Source organism: Centroberyx affinis, unplaced genomic scaffold (genome assembly GCF_046629955.1).
Source record: "Centroberyx affinis isolate AG114_WGS23_722 - 3 ecotype Tasmania unplaced genomic scaffold, CSIRO-AGI_Caff_v1 ptg008026l_1, whole genome shotgun sequence".
Classification (NCBI taxonomy): domain Eukaryota; kingdom Metazoa; phylum Chordata; class Actinopteri; order Beryciformes; family Berycidae; genus Centroberyx; species Centroberyx affinis.
The window spans coordinates 16,217-39,519 of record NW_027284015.1 but is presented as its reverse complement, the minus strand read 5'-3'; the positions used below and the strand labels follow the sequence as shown (position 1 = coordinate 39,519).

At 43.3% G+C, this 23,303-nt stretch overlaps 1 protein-coding gene across 1 annotated transcript in view; it reads right to left on the bottom strand.

Moving 5' to 3' along the window:
- LOC139639969 (tensin-3-like) overlaps positions 1 to 23,303 on the bottom strand; it is a 39,969-nt gene extending 16,666 nt beyond the window's left edge. Inside the window, exons 1-16 of the mRNA XM_071514139.1 lie at positions 23,239 to 23,303; positions 20,359 to 20,536; positions 19,978 to 20,028; positions 19,773 to 19,895; positions 19,569 to 19,633; positions 18,470 to 18,553; positions 18,001 to 18,113; positions 17,649 to 17,709; positions 17,470 to 17,545; positions 17,156 to 17,285; positions 16,745 to 16,810; positions 14,487 to 14,588; positions 10,229 to 11,221; positions 7,097 to 7,227; positions 1,289 to 1,406; positions 1,136 to 1,204 (exon numbers count right to left, since the gene is read on the bottom strand). Of these exons, the coding sequence (XP_071370240.1) occupies positions 1,136 to 1,204; positions 1,289 to 1,406; positions 7,097 to 7,227; positions 10,229 to 11,221; positions 14,487 to 14,588; positions 16,745 to 16,810; positions 17,156 to 17,285; positions 17,470 to 17,545; positions 17,649 to 17,709; positions 18,001 to 18,113; positions 18,470 to 18,553; positions 19,569 to 19,633; positions 19,773 to 19,895; positions 19,978 to 20,028; positions 20,359 to 20,508 (2,332 nt within the window). The 5' untranslated portion in view covers positions 20,509 to 20,536; positions 23,239 to 23,303. The remainder of the gene's footprint in view (positions 1 to 1,135; positions 1,205 to 1,288; positions 1,407 to 7,096; positions 7,228 to 10,228; positions 11,222 to 14,486; positions 14,589 to 16,744; positions 16,811 to 17,155; positions 17,286 to 17,469; positions 17,546 to 17,648; positions 17,710 to 18,000; positions 18,114 to 18,469; positions 18,554 to 19,568; positions 19,634 to 19,772; positions 19,896 to 19,977; positions 20,029 to 20,358; positions 20,537 to 23,238) is intronic.

Below are 23,303 nucleotides of genomic sequence, written 5' to 3'. Positions count from 1 at the left end.
CCTCACTGTTCTGAAAAACATATTTACAATAAACAGGCAGATCTGCCCTTTAAAGGATGTGCTGCTCTGTCTCCAATACAGAGCAAAATGCCATCATAAATATGACTTGGGTTTTGTGATCTATTATTATGTTCAATAAATGGTTGTGAATATGCTACGGTCATAAGATTATAAATGATTATCTGCAACAGGCTTTGGGTTTGGTGGTCAGACCAGACATTGTGGACTGGTGCTTGAGCTAAAGAGGTTTGTGGTGAGACTTTATTCAATAGCTATGGGTCAATATTAATCACATCATCACATCATATGCAGCTAGGTTTCCTGACTGTGCTGCACTCCACTCCGGCCTACAGAATCCAACTTGTCATACATGTTTGAAAGTCAGTTAGCCAGAAAGGACAAAAAGTTCAGAACTAACATGGGAATGTGGCAACTATAATACTAAATATGGGAATCAACCATTAAAAGTAACTTTTAAAGTCACTGCAAGAAATTCTTTGCACAGATGTGTGGTGCATGTCTCATTAGGCCCTGGTCCCCCCGGATGGCCCACCAACAAAAGCCCCTCCCCTCTCCTCCTGTCCCTCCCAGAGCAGGAAGTGAGTGGACATCCTGCCAGCAGTGGCCTCTTCCTCTTTTACCGTCAACTATTATTAGCGGACATCCAGTATCAGCTGTCCTTGGTCTACTGGGACATATAGGGGTCCATTAGTATTGTTTTTTTATTTCCCCAGTTGATATTCTACTCAATATTATGTCATATATAATTTGAAACCTAAAAATAAGATAAACGAAAACACTAAAACACCAAACAATATGAAGCCGGCTATCAGTCTACCTCTAAGCCCCTATGAGATGACCCGCCAGATAGACAGCCATGCCCTCATATACAGCACTGGCAACAGACCTCAGCTGCGTGTGTGTGTGTGTGTGTGTTTTCTGCACTGTATATGCCAGGAGAACATTCCAGCCTGCTATTGAACCCTGTCCAGCAGCAATCAGAGCTTGAGTGTTTGGGGTAAGACTTCAGTCCTCCCACCAATCAGACTGAAAACACAGTGCTACTCATAAAATACACTGATACACACATAGACATACACACACCCTCACACATACACACACTGTGAAAGTGTACCTTGTGCTGTCCAGTTGGACTCCCACTGCCCCCCGGCCCTTGGCTGAGAGAACTCGGAGAAACTTTTCACTGAGAAGAGAAGGAAGATCTGATAAGATTCCAAATACAGACACACCCACACCCAAAAGTCTGTACTTTGACGCTATCTCTTACCATAGGGTGTTGGAGGAGATACTGGGAAGGCAGGAGTAAGCGGGACAATGTCGCACCTATCCATTAGAGGGCTCTGTCCCCTGTAGTCCACACTGTCGGTTTTGTAGGGAGTCCCACGCTTAAAAAAAAAGAGCAGTGGAAAGAAAAAATTAAGAGGAAAAATGAAAATACAAGAGCATCATTTATGACTACGGTCTTATGAGGTGATAGCGCCCCCCCCCCCCCACCCCCCCACACACACACACAAAGCAGACATCAGTCTTGTGATCTGTGTGGCTACAGCCTGTGTTTTGGCATAAACAGTCAGGCCATTCATGCCACCCAGCCATGAGAATGAGTGTGAGAGCAGAAATCTCAACTATTCCAAAAAAAAGGAAACAGCCTGTGATCTACATGTACCCACATACTGATGCAGAAACAGTTACACAAGCAGGAGCTCAACAGAAATCCTTCTCTGTAACATTTTAAAGTGATATTGTATGTTACTAATTATTTTCCTGTTGTTCACTATATTATAGACTATACTTTTTGGGAGTTTGACCCATTGGTCACCTAAATAGTTGATGGGAGGATTGGCACAAAAATTCCAGTAGATAGCTCTGTCCACTGCGTAGTTATGGTGTAACTATTTTTGTAATTACTGCAAATTTAAAAAATAATTAAAGGGTACAATAATGTTAAGTAGGGGGGAAAAAACAAAATTATCAGTGCTTGTTCCCTGTAGTTATGGAGTAAGTATCTAGACCCTATATTGTTTTATAAAAGGATTATGAAAGTTTTTATTTTACATTTTATATTATAAAATGTACATATTTGATAGTTCATCTCAACATCCTGTATATTACATTCAATAAAGCTCTTGTATGTTCAATTAAGTCTGTCACTGTGTGTTGAAGTGCCATATTTTTTGCATATGCTATATTGTTACAAAAATGTCACAATCATGTGACTTTCTACTAAACTGTATTTAATGTGGGGCATGTGTTTTTGTTTGTTTGTTTGTTTGTTTTTACAGAAAACAAGTGGTACGTTAAAAGCAAAACGGACTCTCAGTGAAAATACAGCTACCTTTAGAATAAATAATGATTATATTGTTAGTAATAGAGATATAGAAAATGTTAATAGCCAACATATATTTACTAATTCCATTACACTTTCACTGCTTTAGGCTACAAGTTACCCATAGCTGCAGGAATAAAGGTGTGTTTTGAAGAAATGCACAAAGACACTATAACAGTAGTGTGCAAATAAATGTATTCAAATAAAATGATTCAGTTGTTCAATTGTGTAAAGTGGATAGGAAGATGACAGCGGTTCAGAAGTGGACTGCAGATGAGAGGCTGTTCAAGCAGGGCTTTGGCTCATCTCCTTCTGCTTGGAGTGGCGTCTCTGCTGTTGTTGCCATGTTGTCAGGAGATTTCTTGTTCTTCCTCCGGAATATGCGAGATAGCCAGGAAAAGAAGCCACGCTTCTTCTTCTTTGGTTTTGTCGACAGGCTGTCTTTGGCACTGAAACTGTGAGGTCCTGTAGGTTTGACCAGTTGGACAGGTGGAAGTGTCTTTTCCAAGGTCAGACCAGATAGATCCTTGGTGTCCTTTATAGTTTCAACCACAAGGCTTGGTGGAGCTTTGACCTCAACCTGGATGGCTGGAACCTGGGATTCCTGAAGCAGGTTGGTTGATCCTTCCTGAAGCAGGTGAATCAGGGTGTGTTCAGCAAGAGAGACTGGGAGAGACTCCTCTAAGGTGGAGATATTGTCAGGTCCAGCTGAGAGGACAGTGACTTTTGTTCCCTCACGACATTCAGGGATGCAGGACGGTGACAGAGCTTTCAGCAGCGGTCTCAGTCTGTGCACAAGAGTCGACCGTTTCCCTCTTGATGATAAAAGGTGTTCTTCCTCCTTCGCCAAGTCCTGAAGGAACAGCATCAGTTTGGAATCAGCTTTGACGATTGGCTCCCATTCATCAAGATTATCTTGAGTAGGGGCATGGTGTGCAACACAGGCAGTCATAAATGTAGAACTCACTGATGAGGAAGCATAGATGTGCTTTTCAGGAAGTTCCTCCTCCTCCAAGAGGACTATGAGGAACTGCATCAGGTGAGAATCAGTGCTGCTGACGACAGGTTCCCATTTGTCAAGCTGGTCCAGAGTCGGCCCATGCTGTGGGGAGCAGTCAACTACAAATCTAGAGAGATGTGAAGAAGTGTAGAGGAGATCCTCACCAAATCCCTCCTTCTTTGAGTCAAAGTGGGATTTGACCAGTGGCTCCCACTCATCCAGGCAGCCCAGAGTGGATCTACAGGGTGAGCAGCAGTCAACCACAAATCCAGATGTATCACCTGGGGGAGCATAGAGGTATCTCTTTCCAACTGCCTCCAGGTGGTAGTCATTGTCAAAACCAAAAGGGGAGTGCTGAAGCAGCCTCAATCTCTCAATGATTTTGAAGTCATCAGTCATTTGAGCCTCATGGGATGGAGCCTCAACAAGGCGGAGCAGGTTGGATTGAGCCTCAACATGCTGAGCTGGGTGGATGGATGCTCCAGCATTACCTAATGCTGTGTCTTCGGTCATGAGAGGAGACTCTTTCTCTGTGGGAGGAAGGTCTCCTTTGTCCATATCCAAGAGACGTTTGTATGCTGATGAAGCTGTGCTGGCTATTGGTTCCCATATATTGAGGCTCTCAAATCCACAAGCAGGTTTGGAGCCGAGACCAACAGCAGACTGAGGTGAAAGGTCACAGTCGAGCTCAGCAGGAACACCAGAGAAACTAGAGGCTTCAGCATAAAGGTATTGCTCCTTATTCAGTACTTTCGCAAACATGCAGTTGATGTTTTCATGGCGATCGTCATTAAGGGCATTGAGTTGAGCGACCATTTGCATTGATGCTGAAAGAAATGCAATGGCAACATCTTAATAATCAAATAACCATAAGGCCACCTGATGTAGCTTCATTCAAGGTCAACATGCTTCATCATAGCTTCATCTTATGCCTTTCATCATAGTTTTGTTTCAACAACACTGTCAATAACAATGTAAATCAAACTAAGGAAGAACTGGGGCCTATACTACAAAGCAAGTTCAACAAAGTCAGGGTATCTTTGAGTTAGCCGGCTTCACTAAACCTAACATTGACGATCCTGATAACCGGTCTCACGTAGCTGGTTATCAACTGGCTCTGTCAACCCAGGATTTACCTATCCAGCTATGAGCGCGTTCACATGAAAGAGGCGGGGTTTGTAACAAATAGCCAATCACATGCAACATGGACAGATCTAGATCACACAATTCGGATAAGTTAAGATGAAACTATTGATCCCCGTGGGGAAATTAGATTTCTTTTGCACAGCAAAAGTAATATGATTCAGCGGGAAAAGGACATAGAATAGGCCTATAAGCAAAACTATAAAATAATAGTCTAAGAATAGGAGGAGAATATACCTAATTAAGCCCTAATATTTCCTGCTGACATTTTCAATCGGAAATAAATGGATAGCTACTAACATTGGGTTCTTCTCTCAAGAAGAAATTCTTATAATGAATAACTGTAAACTAAACATAACTGTAATAACTGTAAACTAAACATAACCGCGAAAAGTAAAAGTTGTTTCTGCTTCCAAGGCTAGAGAAGATTACTGGAGGAACTGCCCTGTCATTAGGACACAGTGGGCATATTTTTCATTGATAAAATAGTTTGTGGACACATTGAGGCTGTAAAAAGATTTTCTATTCATAAAGTCGGCCTCATGTTCTTCGGGGCTGCGGTAATGGAATATGAAATAGCATACATTGAACCAAACACTGTCGGGAATCCAATGAAATAAAGTCAGCGCAATTAATATATGCAACCATAATTATTATTAATCCATTAATAATATGGTCAAGTAAGTAGCCTACCTGCTATATCTCTGATATAATAAGTTATCATGGAAAACAACGTCATTCTACTGGTCTGTAAACACGTCGCCCTGTGAACAGCACTTCTTACTGTCTGTTAATTCAAAAATAGCCTAACAGTTTTCAGTTTTTTATTGTGATTTCCATTTGTATATTTGTCCATATCGGGATCTAGTAGGAATGGTGACTCCCTGTTTCCAGAGAGCTGATTGGTCAGAAGGCGGGCCTTTCATACGCTTTGATCCGATACCCTGAACTTAACCTGCTCCGGAGCAGGTTAGCCGTGCAGCATAAGTTACCATGGCGATCTACCCCGGTTAAAAGTGAACCACCGTCGTAATCCTAAAAACCCAGGGTTAAACCTGAAGTTACCTCGCTAACCCCAAATCCTGCTTTGTAGTACAGGCCTCTGGACGCAAATGCAAATCCTTCAACACAAACAACTAGTCTATCCTGACTGTCTGTCTCTTGTTTGTCTGTTCAGCAAAATCCTCTGTACTAATCTTTTCCAGTTAAATAATAAAATCATAAATACATGTGGCTTACCAAGATGGAAATCATTCTCCATGTTTTCCCTTCTAAAAGGTAGATATTGTTGATATATCTCCAAATGAATGCAACGTGAGTTTTCTCTCTCAATTTGCAGGTGAACATCGATCAGAGATGAAACTGTGAGTCTGAGTCTGTCTTCAGGTCAGTCGCTCCTTTATGACACTGACATTCTAATTCTCTGAACTCTGCTGCATTCTGTCCAGCTGCATTATGATTCATCAAATGAAGCTCAGGCCCCAGTAGACGATGACAGATGCGATTGATTGATGACAGAAATGTCTTGCTTCGTAGGCTAAGTACATGATTTATAAACTACACATGATTAAAAAACACATAACTGAATATTTAGAATTTGTATTAAGATACCGTATTTTTCATGCAGAAAACATCTATTTAACTGCTAATTCTGATTGCACTTTCAACTGTTTTAAGCCACAAGTTAGCTCACTCTAATCCTACTACTACCTACTACTATCACTACTATATATTACTATTAGGCCTACCTATTACCACTACCTACTATCATATCTGAGGGGATACTTTAGGAAAATAAAAAGAAAAGTTATTCATCTTCAATTCAGCTTTTCAGGTGTAGAATTTATTTTTTCCAGAACAACCTGCCATCATGCAACCCATGTAGTTAATAGAAACATGGGTAGCACTTTACAATGGCCTTTTCCAAGTGCATGAACCTTTAAGCACCGATAACATTTGTTTTGCCCCCCTAATTACATTATTGTACCCTGTAATAATTTTTTTAAGTATGCAGTAATTACAAAAACCATAATTACCTTATAAATCTCTCATAATCACAAAATTGTTACCCCTTAATTCCCAGACTTGTTGTTTTGTTACCCTGTAACTACAGCATTGTTATTTTATTAGTACCCCATAATTACAAACTAGTGACACCATAATTAGCGGGCTGTAAAATAAAGCGTTACCAAACTATATTTACTATATTTATTCTTAATAAAATTGCTCCTATTCAATATATGACTTGTCTGACTGACCTTAACATACTGTATGCTAAAGCGTTAACATGCACACTGGACAAAGCAATCTACCAGACTCAGAGATGATTTTGGTGCCAATCCTCTCATCACATATTGGGTAACGTGACCAATGGGCCAAACTCCCAAAAAGTTGGTGTAGTCCTTTAATGTGATGGGTTTAACATGGCTGCACAGAATGAAACCACAAATGGACTTGATAATGCTTATTATGGCAACTGCACACAGAACGGAAGCACTGACGAGACAACATGAAACAGGTGCTGCATGTAGGTATAATATGAATGAAGCCTGACTACCACCAGTAAATGTGGCATACAGTGACATGAAGGGGGGAGCTGTGTTTACCTGAGATGCTGAGAGGGTGGGACTGTTGACGGGGGGATTCCTGAAGGTCTGAGCTCCACCCCCCCTCCATCCTGGACTACGGAGACAAGAGTAGTCTGTCACATCACTGACCTGCTTCTGCTGCTGCCAACCTGCTCAGGGAGAGAGAGAGAGAGAGAGAGAGAGAGAGAGAGAGAGAGAGAGAGACATTAGGAGTCAGACAGTCAAGCAAAGAGATTGAAAGAGAGATTACAAGACACTACATTCTAAAAAAAACAAAAACAACAACAACTCGGCATTGAAGGTTATTCACACACAGTTATGAACCAGATTCCAAACTTGCAATAAAAGGTGATGAAAATGATTCTCCTATGGCTTGTTTGTCACTGACAGTCTCCAAAAGCTTTTGTCAGTGTGTTTATCAGCGGTGCCTGGCTCCCATCACCAAGGCAGAGCCTGTGACTAAGCTAGATTTTACTCTGACCAGATGGTGGAAGATCATGGGATCTTCTCGGAATACATCTGCTGGAACAATCAGTCGTCTCAGATGTGTGGAGCGTTGCCCCCTGGGCTTAGACCTCTTCCACACTGAGAAACTCTCACATATCTCTACTGGGTTAGGCCAATATACTGATACTGGCCTTTGAATATTGGCTGGTCAATGTCATCCACCTCCAATATGATCTAATGCAGTTTCTTTGATTACATATTTACTGTATAATTGAGCATGCACAAATATGAATATCGCTGATGTCATCTGAAAACCTTGTATCTCCAAATTGTCAACTTTTCAGGAGCAGCTTTGTTCTTAGCTTGACAACAATGTATTTTTTATTTGGCCGTTACGATGATATGAGGCTTTTCCACACTCAATACTTGACATTTTTGAATGTCAGCAAAAAATATCTGCTATTGGCAGCTTCAATCCAAAAATACTGGCATTGACCTTGAAATTGTGAGCGCTGACTGCCTCAAAATCACATGAAAGCCAAGCTACTTCATTTGAAAGCAGCCCATTTACTCCACTACACCAGTGGGCCAGCTGAGGGTGTTTTCATACAGGTTTTCACAGTATCTAGTATCATCATATTCATACCCACTGTATTTGTGAGAGGGTTACGCTGTTTTGAAGAATGCAACTCCAGATGATGAGAGGAAGAGAAATGAGGGATAATGAGAACACATCGGAGAGCGTGTTGTGTGTTACTTTTAAGTGTTGTGTCATACTTCAAAAGCATTCCTGAGCGCTTATAATATCCTGCCTCAAAACACCACCTTGAAAAACATGTTACAAATGGACACACACACACACACACACACTGTCACAATAACCAAGCGGTGAAATATTAGAGCCACTGCTTTCAATGTGCCCTTGGGACATGTCACACAGACACACACACTCACTCACATACAAACACACATGCACCATTTCCTGTGCTCAAATTCCACGATTTGGGGAAGACCTCTCACTGACCTGGTGGTGCACAAAAACACAGGGTGAAAAGTCAAAAGTCAGCTGTAAAGTAACCCTGTGTGGCTCACGGCCGCAGGTCCCCAATAACTACAGCTGCCTCTGACAGACATGACTCAACTCCTGTCATGGCCATTCACCTCAGCGCTTGACTGTTGGCAGTTGCCTTGTGAACCGTAGCGGCCGCTCTGAGGTTCGCTTTGATGCAACAGCTGCTCTGTATGCAAAGAGCTGGGAAGTGATGACATCACTCATACACCTATGACCTGCACTCATCAAACAGAAACTGAGGCAGGGACACAGGTCACAGCAGATATGTGCCTCACTCTCTAGGGTCCATCCCAGTGGATATGAGACAGCATAAATCCATCATATCTTGTGTGTGTGTGTGTGTTTGTGCACGCCTGCATGCATGTGTGAGTAGATTCTGTTACTTACAGATATATGTAAGTAACAGAATGCAGGAAGGGAAGAAAAGAAAAAGGAATAGCAGATAAGATGGGATTTAGAATAGACAGTAAGCAATACTACTTAATTGGGTCTTGAGTCTGGACTTTTATAATACTGACACAATGTCTGATTCCCTGACAATAGCAGGAAGCTTGCTGCAAAGGTAGGAGGCCCTGTAGGAAAAGGCTTTGACCAAAGCTACTTTGTTTCAAGTACAGGGATAGACAAGGAGTCCTGCATCCTGTGAGTATCTGTGATGTATTGTGGGCTAAGGCCATGTAATGCTTTTTAAGTAGGACTTTATAATCATTAAGTGCATTTACATGCAGCTTGTGAGGAGAGTCCAAGTCCATGGTAATGTGATTATGTTTGCTGGTTTGCTGGAGGATTCTGGCTGTTGAGTTTCACTGTAGTAAGAGGTCAGGTAAGTCTGTCATCTCACTTTTTTCAGCTCTGTATATTTCCATTCAAAACGAGGCAGATTTGAGGGTAAACACATCATTGTATATAGAGGTCCCTATTTTACACTGCTTACACGGCAAGAATACCTACTACCTGTTTAATCAAACATTTCCACCCTTTCAGCAAATACCACACACACACACACACACACACACACACACACACACACACACACACACACACACACACACACACACACACACACACACACATTGGAACAAACAGATATGTGTGTATGCTAGGGTCTCTCTCTCTCTCTCTCTCTCTCCCTCCCTCCCTCCCTCACTCTTTCCCAGTTTAGTGGAGATTTCCACAATCAGCCAGTGCTTCGTTCCTTCAGTCAGGGTTATAAAGGTTCTCTGTATGTGAAGGCTCTACTGAGCTCTACTATATAACAAGCCCAACCTCAGCTTTACCTGCCTGCTGCTTTCTCCCCCAGTCAAAAACAGCAGCCCGTTGGCACAGGTGTATTTTCCTTAGCCTGGCATGTCAGCTTGTCCTGCTACCACACAGTGGACTGTTGTGTGTCTCTGTACTGGAAGACTGCAGGCGTTCCTTTACAAGACATGTGCTCAGGCTCGGAGGAAAACTCTATTAACTGTTATTCAGAGTTGTGTACTGGTACTGTACTCTGTTGTACTTTACAGCACAGGACTGTTCACTGTGCACTGGTAATGATCTTTGATCATATTGGATTACTTGAAATTCATATTTTCGTTCTATGGTGTGATACATATGAGCTTCATTTACACAGTGTGGCCTGGTCTTACCTGACAGATGGACATTTCCCTTATGGCTGAGGCCATTGGTGTAGAGGGAGGCGGAGCGGGACAGGGGGGCACAGCGAGTGGGGACAGGAACGAAGGTGGGGTCCAGATCCAGAATCAGCTGGTTCAGCTGCTCTATAGACTCGTCAATGTCTGTGGCTAACAATGACAGATCCTCCTCTTGGCATGGCGTCACTGGCAGGGATGAAGTGTGTGTGGTATGTGTGGAGTGTATATTGTGTGTAACATGTGTTTTGTGTGTGACATGTGTACCGTCCTCACCCACCGTCCCTCTCTGCACCGCCTCCCTGCTGCTCATTCCTCTAGGCGGTGTGTCAGGAGCCACCAGTGGCGGGGGCTTCTCTGGGCTGCACTGTCCCCCGTTTAGCCGCTCTTCACCATCCACCGGAGAATAGGTGTGTGGGAGGGCATCAACCATCTGCTGCTGCTGCACCCAGGAGTGAGTGGAGTACTCACTTTGGGTCGATCCCCGGGCCTCAGGCAGGCTCTCAGAGGAGAGAGAGCAAATGCTGGTTGAGCTTGGCAAGTCTAAGGCGGGACCAGCCTCATCATTATCTACTTCTTCCTCATCGTCCAATATGTCAGTTTCCCTCTCGCTGGAAGAAGCCTCTCCGTTGATAGTGTGTCCTAAGCCAGACTCATCTACGGCTATCTCCCCCTCTCCTCCAACAGAAGCAGAGAGCTCCGTCATGGCCTCCAGAGGAGGCTGAACCAGCTCAAAGTCCACCCCAGAGAACAGCTTCCTTGCTAGGACACGTTCGTCCTGCCCAGCTCCTCTCCTGAGGTTGGCTGTGGCTGCACCTCCGGCCCTCTGGGAGGCAACAGACAGGCCTGAATCACTGCTGGCAGATGGAGCTCGGTCACTGCAGCTGGGGCTACTGGTGGCTGTGTTGAATAAAGCTCCTTCTTCACTACTCCTCTTCCTCACTCTGGCATACAGGCTGCCATCCCCAGGGTCCAGGGAATGAGGTAGCGCTGAGGAGGAAAAGAGGAGTAGAGACAAAATCACACATATATTATTTATAAGGTTTATAAGCTCATGTAAAGCACTGTATATAGAAAGAAGAGTGAAAAAAGATGCAAAAGTAACCTGTGAATCATAATCTTGCTGTATATGACTCCATACCCACACTACTACTGTGCGTGACTCATTATGACACACACACACACACACACACACACACACACACACCACCTGTCAGACCCCGGCCCTCACTCCAGACACACTTCATGTAGATAACACAGAGCTTCTTTGTGTGGGCTGGCGGATGCGTACGTGTATAGTGTATGTGTGTGTCACGGAAAGAACATGTCTGTCAGAGGACAACTCTACCTGGGGCCAGATGGAGCCGATAGCAGGTACACATACACATATACACACATATACACACGCACACACACACACACACTCACATATACATATATATATATATATATATATATATATTATATATTATATATATATATATAAGCTTGTGCTTCTAATGGCCTGGATAATGTTGAGGTAAACTACCAAAGACAAATAAGGCAGTAAAATGGGTTTCAGCCTGTGTTGAAGATGTCTTGCTTTAACTGACTATAGCAGCTATTCGACAGAACCCTTTTCTTCTCTGCTGCAAGTTTGACCGAAAGAAGAATTGAAAACATTCTAAATAGATTGTAACATACTGGAAATAAAGAACATGTTTGTTTCAGATAAAGGCTCAGATAGTAGATAGATAAGAATGCCTCATAATAACACTGTGCAGTGACTGCAACAATACATACAGTACATACCAGTCAGTGAGCTGTAGAAGCATAGCCTCTTAAGTCCAGAGAGGCAATAAAACTCAAATACCAGACATGCATGGTAAAGCCTCACAGCTGGTCTAATAGATCCCATGCAGACACACACACATACAGATGCACACTAGTATACACACACTGAAACACACGACACACACTCAAACATACCAACACACACTGAAACACACCGACACACACTCAAACACACCGACACACACTGAAACACACCGACACACACCTGGTTGTGATTGGGACAGGCAGGTTGTCTCATCCTCACAACAGAAGAAGGCTGGATCCACTCATGAGGAAAAATGAAGGGCTTCATTTCAAAGCTGTATGTCATATACCGGAGTCAGGAGTAAACTTTCACTGTTCCCACTGCAGACTAGAAACAGGATGGAAATACTTGCTGAAGCCTCCCATATGAACTCCCTTTGGAGTCAGAGGGAGGAAAAGAGAAACAGATGACAAGCGAAAGGAAAGAGGGGCAAGGACGAGGACAGAATGAAAAGGATGAAGAGAAAGATGGAGGGGAGAGAAAGAAAAAAAGAAACATAGAGAGGGAATAAACAGATTCAGACCAGCTCTGTTGAAGACTCGCTTTTCTCCTCTCCTGTCGTTCTCTGTGTCTCTCAGGCTGCCACAGGAAGACAAGCAAGGAACATTCTTTCTCCAAAGGTGCTAACAGCCCCCCGTGTCCCCCCACAACTCTCTCTCTCTCTCCCTCTCCCTCTCTCTCTCTCTTTCTCTCCCTCTCTGTTACTCCAGCACTCGTTTTTCTCCCTCTCTGTCCCGGCGCTGTGAATCCCCACCTTCACCGTCGTTTTGAAATGATTCTGTTTTGCTGCCTTGTCCCCTCCTTTCTCTTCCTCCCTCTCCGTCCGTCCTGCCCTGCAGCCCCCACCCCCCCTCTAACTAATACAGGTAATGCTGTGGAGCGCCCTCGTGCATTTTTATTCCTGGGCAAGCAGCTGAAGGAGGCTGAGGGGTGGATCATTCACCAGCCAGCATCTAACTAGACACACTCCGACACACACACACACACACAGGTGAAGGAGTTTGTGCAACACGCATAATGCACAAACACACATTCAAGTAAAACACACAAGGCAAAGGACCTTGAGCTGGCCAAATATGGCGAGGGGGAATGTAAACATGGGGGCGGGCTCCGGAGAGGCTTGTGTGTGTGTGGAGGGGGGATGGGGGCATATGAAGTGGTGGAGGGGAAGGAGACGGACAAATTGCAAACTGCAACCTGAACCTGAGAGCAGCAGCTAGGGAGAGGAAGACAGGCAGCCAGATAAAGGGGAGAGAAGAAACAGTGAAAGAGATAGAGAGAAAAAAAGAGTAGAAGATAGGGAGCTGGAGTGATAGAGGGAGCGGAGGGGAGGGGCTCGGGTGGGCTGAGGGGTTAAAGTAGAACCACCTGTGGTTGAAAACAACATTCTTCTGACTGGTTGCGTTACTTGCTGGCTGGCACCCTCATTATGTTCCTGTGCATGCATGTGTGTTGGCGGTTAACATAATGGCCTTGTTGCTTTGTACCCGTGTGAGCGCGTACGTGTGTGCTTTAGTGCGCGCACGGCATGTACATATGTGTGTGTGTGTGTGTGTGTGTGTGTGTACACTTGTATGCGTGTTTACATGCCTTTTTTCCACATTTCTTCCCCAATGATTGGTCTTGCTAAATTACATGCCTGGCCGGAGCAGATTTAGCAATGGCATAAAACAGCTGGAGCTGAAACCTCAACCACCAGTTATAGTGATTGTTTCAGCTGTCTGGATATGTGTTTTTGTGTTTGTGTTTTTCTGTGTGTGTGTGTGTGTGTGTGTGTGTGTATGGTTATTCTAACTAAATGGAAACTCCTGAAAAACAGCAGCCTCTAAATGCATGGGTCTGGTCAGCCTGCTGTCTGGTTGATTGTCGTTACACCCATTCCCAGGAACGTCTAAGAACCCTTTGTAACCACAACAGTTGTAAGCTGTCACACTGATGACCAGACAAATACCCGCAACACCGACCGCAGCAAAGCCCAAAATCCAGACAGCCTCTCTCAGCGACTGCATCTGCTTAATGGAGAAGCAGAACTTCTGAATATCAGCCTACAACTACTACTGCAAATATTCCATTCACAATTCTGAGTTGAGCAGGGCTGGATTGGTGGTCTAGTGTTCCTAAAGAATGCCATGGACACTGGACACAGACAACTAAAGGTATAGTTCACCATCAGGCTGGAGCCGGGCAGAGAAGTTTATTTAGCTGCCAGAACTTGCTGCTTCTCCAAATATATCGCTTACCTGTGACATCCTGTCTAATAATGGAGCCAGCGAGCCACAAATACAAAAAAGAAAACAGAAAAGAGAGAGAGTAAAAGTAAGAGAAAGGGAAAGATAGAAAAGGGGGGAACAGTGAGAGAGAGAGATTTCCAAATAAAAATACAAGGATGCATCTTACCTATTCCAGGAGAAGTGTGTTGATATGAGTCTCGTCTAACCAAGGGGTCTAAGGTATCGTAGTCCACTGTCACAGTGTCTCCGTTGTACCACAGCTCTCTGCCTGCACATGAAAATGACAAACAAACAGTCAAGCAGACAGAGAGGCAGCCTCAGTCAGGAGTCAGTTATACAACAAAAGACACACACACACACACACACACACACACACACACAAACAGCCTCCCCCAGATATACACGCCCAATAATATCAGCTGATTCCTTACAGCAAAATCTACGGCAAAATAATGTGTGCATGAAGTTTAGTTCTACCACAATTTCTTGGAAGGGCGTATTTATCTATCAGTATCTGTGTGTGGGTGTGTGGGTGTGTGAGTGTGTGTGTGTGTGTGTGTGTGTGTGTGTATGTGTTCTGATCAGCTCTGGTTTTCCCCAGACTGTGTGTTTTCCCTTCTGTACAGTATCTAGGATCTGAATTCCTGTGAGATGTGTGTGTGTGATAAGCCCTCATATTGCTTCCTGTTGAGAGGAGTGTGTGTGTGTGTGTGTGTGTGTGTGTGTGTGTGTATGTGTGTGGTACATGCACCCCTCCCGGCGTATTCAGCCCACTGCTGCTCTGCAATACTGCCCCCACCTGGGTGACTGCAAGCACCCACTTGTTGCACAATCAACCAAAAGATACGAGCCTGTCTGAAAGTCAGTATGTAGGTGTCATGCTTCGACCTGAGTCATGTGTGTCTCCTCTGCTTGAGTTGAGAGAGACAGTACAACATGCTGCAGCCTTTGTTTGTCAGCAGCCCTTATGGCCCAGGTGTAAAGTGGGCAACACTGCAAAAAACATCAATTTTAACAAGTCATTTTGTCTCATATTCTGCCTTAAAATCTTATTTTTATTTTTCTTAAACCAAGAGAACATTCCTGCCAGTGAGGTGCCACTTGTTTCCCATGCAGTTTCACTTCTTTCAGGAATTTTCTAGAAATGAGGGTCAATAATGCCGCTTTTCCACTGCATAGTACCGGCTCAACTCGCCTCGCCTCGCCTCGAATCTACTCGCTTTTGGTAGTACCACTTTGGTTTTCCACTGCAGCTAGTACCCCCTCAATGTGCCCCACCCCCCAAACTGGTCGTCATAGCAACGCTGCAACGCTGCATGAAACGCGACACACAGCTACAATGGAGGATATCGAAGCGATGGTGTTCTTGATTCTCGATATGTGGCTGTTAGTCACAGCAAGGAGACAGACTTTGTTTCAGAAGAGGCTGAAGGCAGTGAGACAACAGACTGCTCTCTGGCTACTCAAGGCGACACAAGAGGGTAAGCTAGCCTGGTAGCTAACGTTAGCATATACATCCCGTGTCGCAATGATGATTCTCTGACCAATCAGTGGTCTGCAGTGTTTTCACGTCACCTTTTGGTATCGCCTCAGCTCGCCTCAGCTCGCTTGGAACCTCGACGGAGGTGCTACGAAAAAAAGTACCAGGTACTAGGTAATATGGTACCTGGTACCTGGTACTTGGCCAGTGGAAAACCAAAAAAGGCGATGCTGTGATGGCCCCTAGGCTCTGGAACAGCCTTCCATATAGTATCAGCTCCACTGATTCAGTCCGTTTTTAAATCTCGCCTTAAAACCCACTTTTACAAAATTGCTTTCCCCAATGATTAATAGTGGTGCTCGCTACTTGTTAGTGTTCTGTCCAATTTTTACCATTGTTTTATCTTTTTAGATTTTCTGTTTTTAACAGTGTGTTTTGGTATCCCTGTTCTTGCATTTTATATTTCTGTTTTTATCACTATGTTTTTGTATTTTATCCTTGCTTTTGTATTTTATATTTTGTTTTACCATTGTGTTCTGGAAAGCACTTTGTGCTCTATGCTTGAAAGGTGCTATACAAATAAAATGTATTATTATTATTATTATTATAATATCCTGAAACAAGTCAGAAAAAGGCAGATCACTACTACCAAGAAAATAACACTTGATTCTACAAAATTCTTCAAACAAATTGATTTGCATTGGAAACAAGTGAAATTATCTAATGCCATTAGCAGATTTTTTTTCACTTATTTTAAGAAAATTACGATTTCAGGACTCAATACTGAACTAAACTGACTTGTTAAGATGGAGATTTTTTGCAGTGTAAAAAGTGTATTGGTTATGCCTGTGTGCATTTGTATGTGTGTGTATGTATGTGTGTGTGCTGGCAGGAGTCTGGGTGTCCGTTAGGGGAGGGGAATTTTATTGGGAGTGGGACAATACCTGTAATCTTCTCAGGACTGTCTGAGAGCAGCAGCTCCACCCTCCCATCTTCTGGAAACCTAGGGTCTGGAACATAAAAAAATAGTACAATAAGAAAACTACCTGGCCAGTTGACTTGGCATACAGTAAACTGCCATATTCCTTCGTGTACTTCACACCTGCGCTCCACCACACCTGGCATGGGTGCCAAGGTTAGTCTAGGGTAATATTTACACTGGGGGGTGGGAGGGGGACAAGGAACGAGAGAGACAAAGGAGAGAGTCAGAAAGACCCGAGGCAGAGACAGGGAGACAGCGCTTATCAGTTAGATATTAAATGCAGATTTATAATCCAATGGAGGACAGAATGAAAGAACATAAGATGGGAGATAACAGTCAGCAGACTATGGCAGCATGTTATAAATACCGTTACCTTCATTGGCGCAGTCAAGGTCCGCCTTAGAGAAAGTGAGGGTGTGCCCGTGTATAATGCCCGTGTGAAACTGGAGACGGAAGATGACCTGGCGGCTGGCTGACTGGCTGTTTTTATCATAACAAACCACCTGCCGTTGGAAAAATTAGACACATAATCCACTATTGTTCAATCCTTCTAGTTCACCAGGATTGGTACTTTTTTGTTATGTAGTTAGTGTAATAAAGTAAAATAACCAGTTCTTATTAATCAATTTGGTTTAAGTATTGGTGTTTAACTGTTAAAGCATGATGTAAGGACACATTACTGCTCACCAGTATGTCTCCCTTGATCAGTTGAGCTGGCTGGAGCACAAAGTAGAGCCTGTCTGTCAGGCCTGCTTGCACGTGGCTGTGATGGATGTAAACACACAGCGTATTATCTACAGTATTTTAAGTATCCTGTGGTGTTTAGCGGAAGAGCTTTAGTGTGTGACAGATTAAACATTTCTTACTAGACTGCCGATGTGCAGACAGCTTGCAGACTCTGATAGACTCTCAGGAACAGACAGCATCCTGAGAAGAAGAGTTTCGTGCCAAAAGAAAAAGTTAAAATTGTTCAAAAACCATCTCAACAGAATACAGATGTGGGTAGCATACTGCAAACACTCTCAATATAGGCTTTCCAGTAGTCCCACTTTTAAAAGTTCACTGCACTGCTGCTACATAATTACTCCATTCCCAGGAGCTGCTTGGAAAATAGTACTGCGTTAGTAATGGTGGATAGATGCAGGGTGGAGGTCTCCCACAATGGCCAGCTATCACTATTGATCAAGCTCTAATTCAGGTCAGACATCTGCTGCTTACCTCCATCTGGTCTCATATTGGGAAGACCGTAAAGTACAACACAGAGGAGGAAGGATGGAGAGGAACACATCCTTAACCCTCCCTTCAACAGACTGCCCAGCATGCACACATAACTGGAGAAGAAGAGAGATGAACAGGGAGAAACTTCATCATTCATATTGTTGTTGTGTGTGTATCTAGTATACATATCTCCAATAACATTAACTGGATGATGAAAATGTTCAAAAACAAAGTGGAAATTGGAAAGTGGAGTTATTCTACTTGTTTCACAGTCATATAGTAGCTTTTTATGGTAATTATAGACATAAAAGAGGGATAAACAGGGTGATTGGTTTGAAGCGTGACCTTGAAATCTGAGGTCAAGAGCCACCACAGATCACTTGGCCTACAGGGAAGATCAGAAGCTAAGAGCTGAACCAGAGTTGACCTTTGACCTCCGGTGCTCCCGGTCAATCAAGCATGCTCTTACCGTTTTTGAGAGGGGGTCATCAGAGTGGACACTTGGTCATTGTAAAACCTCCTCATGGCAAAGTGGTCAAGAGAAAGGTCTGCACTGAGAGAGATGCACATATTCAGATGCTACTAGTCTCAGCGCTCTCATACACATAATGCTAATACTCGCTCAACTATCAGTCAAGACAGATTTACAATCACAAGTACGTGCCTGCACACACACACACACACACACACAAATAAGATAAGCTGTCACAGACTCAGAAGGACAAAAACAATGTTATCAAGAGGTGACAATCAGCAATTTCACAACAGCGAGTCAGCTGTTCGGGCTTGAACAGCATGCACACACACATACACACCCACAGTGTGGAAACCAACTTGATCTTCCTCTTTCCTGCATTTTCAGTGGACACTGTGACTTGCTTCTAACTTTGACCTTTCCCATGATCTCTCCCCGACTGCAGTGACAGTCTGAGAAAAGGAGGGCGTGCTTTCCGTGGCCCATAAGGAAGGCCATAAGAAAGAACATATGTAACACTGCACCAGACCTCATAATCCCAAGGTTCTGTAAAGACCGACATTAAAAAAGTTTTGTATCTTCTACAGGCCCTGTCTCCGGTGCTGTGGTACATTATAAGTTAATAAATTCACAGGTATCCAACAGCAACGGGAACCCTGCCCCAAAATCAAATATCAGTCCAGTTCAAAGTCTCTTTAATCAACTGTCCTGCCCTTTTCCTTGTGGAGACACACACCGGCTTCTGTTCAGTCTGTCTATTGTTCAATCACTGCTTTTTGCTTTTGATCTTCAAACATTTCCTTTCAGTCTGACATCAGTGTTAATACTGAGTCATTACTTCACAGTTGCAATTCCCATTCTTTCTAGTATTGGTATTCAAAAGAATCCCAACAATGTAATTACATGTAGTTACATGTGAGATATCAAGAAAAGGACTCTTCAAGTAAAGTTACTAATGAATGAAATGAATCAACAAATTAAGTCCTTTACCTTATTTTAGGGAAGTTCAAGCGAAAACATTCAAGGCCTTTAACTGTCCGCCATCCTTGCTATATTTGAACAAATCAACAATTGCTTATGGCATCAGTATTACCTGGCTGACATGTTGCTGAAGTGGATATAGGAAGCCACCAGTACGCCGATCCGCCCTTTACCTCCCTGTTGAGGACAGGCACAGAGTCAGGACAAGTCAATATTATGAACTCACCTATACAGAACAATCTGAACTGTTTAGGAGTGACATACAAAAATGTCAGAGTCACTGTATTGGAGAGGACGCAGAGAGGGTGATGTTTACCCTGCAGTGTAAGACCAGCACGTGCTTCGGGTGCGTTTGGAGCCAGTTTTCCATCGTTGTGCACACATTGCAAATGTGATCCAGGTTGGGAGCCAGGAGGTCCACCCAACCTGTGTCCAAAATCTGAGAGACAAATCACACCATACAATACAATACACTGCAATGCTTAGCCTCCCGAATGGGTCATGTGAACTGCTGCCGTTACCTTGTGGTTCATTTGAGTGAGACAGTCTTTCTTCTCTGAAAGGTTGATAAGCTGAAGAAGAAGGGACAAATTAATGTTTTTATCTCATGAGAAAAGAAGGTGGGAAAGAGGGTGGGATGAGGGAAAATGCTCTCTACCTCTCTCCAAAGCTCTTATTCTATCTCTTTTCCCAGCATTTTGCTATTGCATGATCATTCTATAGTCACAGGAATATTGTCAAATTTGTTTGACTGTTGCACTCATTGTAAGTCATTCTGGATAAGAGTGACAGCTAAATGTAAATGGAAAATAAAAAAAGATAGAGGGGGGAATAGAGAGAGAAAGGAGAGGTTATGATGTCTGATATGTAGCGACCCTCTGAAGGCCCACTACCCATCTCACCAGGTAGTTGTGTCCATGCTTGGACTGGAGCATGAGAATGATTTCGCGCAGGTTGTGGAGGTAGGTCTCCTCTGGATATACCAGAGGGTAGAATATGGTAATGATACGTTCTGTGATGTAGGTCAGGTCAATTCTGTGTGGTTTCTCCATAACTGACGTCGGTCGGTCACATGAGTGCCTAGAGAGACAAAGGAAGTGAGAGGCAGAGTGTGAGAGAGAGAGAGAAAGCCAGGGAAAAATCTATGCGGAGGTGACACCTGATGAGGAAGTGAGCACTTTCAGTCAGCAGTCAGCAGATGTTTACAGAGCATTAATCTGAGCTTGTGCCATATCAACATGAGCTCTATATACCAAGTGAGGCACATTATTTTGGCCCACACAGCGATATTAGAGTTCAAATGCGGTCAGCCTCATTAATCCTAAAATCCTTTTACGGGATGTGATGCTAAATCATGATGGGGTTGAGGCCAAAAAAAGAGGAACTGAAGTGAACGCTTAGTCATCAAAACCCCTCGTCAAGCTTGTGACTGGAGGAGTGGTGATGATTCCCAGAAGAATTATGCTGCCCAAATGCCAGATTTCAGTCTCATTGCTCATCACCACAAACTCGCTAGATTGAATCACAGATTCTGACAAGGACAGCAAACGTGTCTGCGATTGGTCTTTTTGTTATATCACTATCTCCGTGTTTTGTTTGCAGTGTGAATTTAAATCTGAGCAACAGCTCTTTTGTTTCTCTCTTGAGAGTCAGATGTCAAACTCTCAGGCTGTAATCTAAAGGCCTAGAGAATACAATCTCCTCCCACATCTTTCTGTATTGCATGGAACGGATCCATGTCTCTCATAGCCAGGCTGCACATTAACCCATGGACCAAGACAATTACATGCATGTTTAGCGCATGTTTATGGGAGCGAGACCAAGTGAAGCACAGAGCCAGGTGGTTAACCTCACCTTCACCCAAACCATGTGACCACAGCAGAGTAAACAGCGTCACAGTCGATTTCACCAGGACACAGTATGAGGCCATAAAGGCAACCAGGAATAACATATACAGGAATAACCTACTGTATCCTACTGCAGCAGCTTATATGAGGGAACACTCTACATCAGGAGTTTCCTCATTTCATCAGAGCTATATTCTTCAGCCCAAAAACCACAATGTATAAATTTAGCGCTGTTTTTGGGATTCAGGGTGATTAAAAACACTTTCACTTTTGTCATGTGGAGACTCACCAGGCAGGTTTTGGGTCCAGACTCTTAGTTAAAGAAATACTGTAAAAGAGGTGATTTGTTTGTTCACATGTTCAGGGCTGATGATAATGACACCATGATGTAATCATGAGCTCAGACAGTCATTAAACCCAGTGATGATATAAGACACTGTATGAATCAGAAGTACGCAAAATGTTCTATTCTATTCTATTCTATTCTATTCTATTCTGCTGTCAACCTGGTCTGTCCACTCTGAAACAGTTGACAGGGAAAGACAAATGGAGCAACTCAATGTTAATGAGTATGACTAGTCTCCAATTATGTATTTTTGGTCTGTTATTTCAACATTTTTAGACTGCTGCAAACTAAATTTGTCAATGCTCCGCCTGAGGAAACAAAACAAACGGAAGTGTGTGACTTAACCACACACACACACACACACGCACACGCACACACACACACACACACACACACACACACACACACACACACTGGTTCTCTATAGGCTGTTTAGTGTACAGCGAAGTCCTTGAACCAAAGTAGCCACATCTAATTATGGTCTCTACCTCACATTTAAAAGGAATGCATTCCAAAATGGATTAGCCATCCCTGTCCCTTTCTGTTCATTCTCTCCTTTCTTTACGCTGGTAGCACAAGCTGGCAGTGAGAAACATCGACAGCCAAGCATCTGCAGCGGGAATAGAGCCAACGTTTGGTAGTTATTAATTCTGCTCACAAACAGTCTCACATCACTGGCAGGCACATGTGCTATACCAGTACAATGCAAGGGAATTTCTGAGGCTGAACACAACATGCCACTGTGACCAGCTCTCGCTCCTCTTGTCATACCCAGTCGTCCAACCCATCGGCTCCATGTGGGTCCCCTTCTTTTCTGTTCTTTTCTTTCAATGACTACTCTTCTTTCTTGCAGGTCTTAATATGTCAGTAGGCTAATCTCCCTTCAGTGCATCTGAGCCCCATTTGTATTGAGTTAAACAATCTGCCAGTGGGTGACATAATTTTGCTTGTTGCTAATATAGTTTGAATTCAAGAATGAAGAAGGATTTTCTACAATAAATTGACAATATCTCAAAATAAGGCCTTTAAGTACTAGTATCAAAATAATGTAATTTGATTCAAGAAAATGCAAGTTCATTTGCATTGGAAATAAGTGTAATTATCACACCCAATTGGCAGGTTTTTCATTTGTCCTAGTAAAAGTAGGGTATTAAGACTTAATAAAAGATTAAATGACTTGTTAAGATGCACTGAGTCCCAGTAGAACACGTCTCCCTGGGGTTCAGTGTCTTAATGTGTCAGTAGGCTAATCTCCCCTCAGTGCATCTGAATCCCAGGGAAAAGTATTCCACAGTTAATCCTCCCAGATTTATCACCCATCACATGCTCCTTTATGCACTAAAACCCTGTCTTATCCTGCAAAATTGGACCAGTACCATTGGCCAACAAGAATTTCTAAGGAAGAGGGATTTTATGTCCAGTTTATTCTATGTGAATGCAAATTGAATTGGCCATGCTGGAAAAGCCAGAAACTTCTGCTGATAACTATAAACACTTCTACCAAGGGCAGGTCAACATTACTTCCTCTTAAGTCAACACTATAAAGAGACAGAATTCAAACATGTTAATAGACAACAGAAGAGGCTTACCTAGGCTAGAGTTGCAATGAGCCAGAAGGGAAAATCACAGCGATATGAAGCCTTTTGAGTGAGTG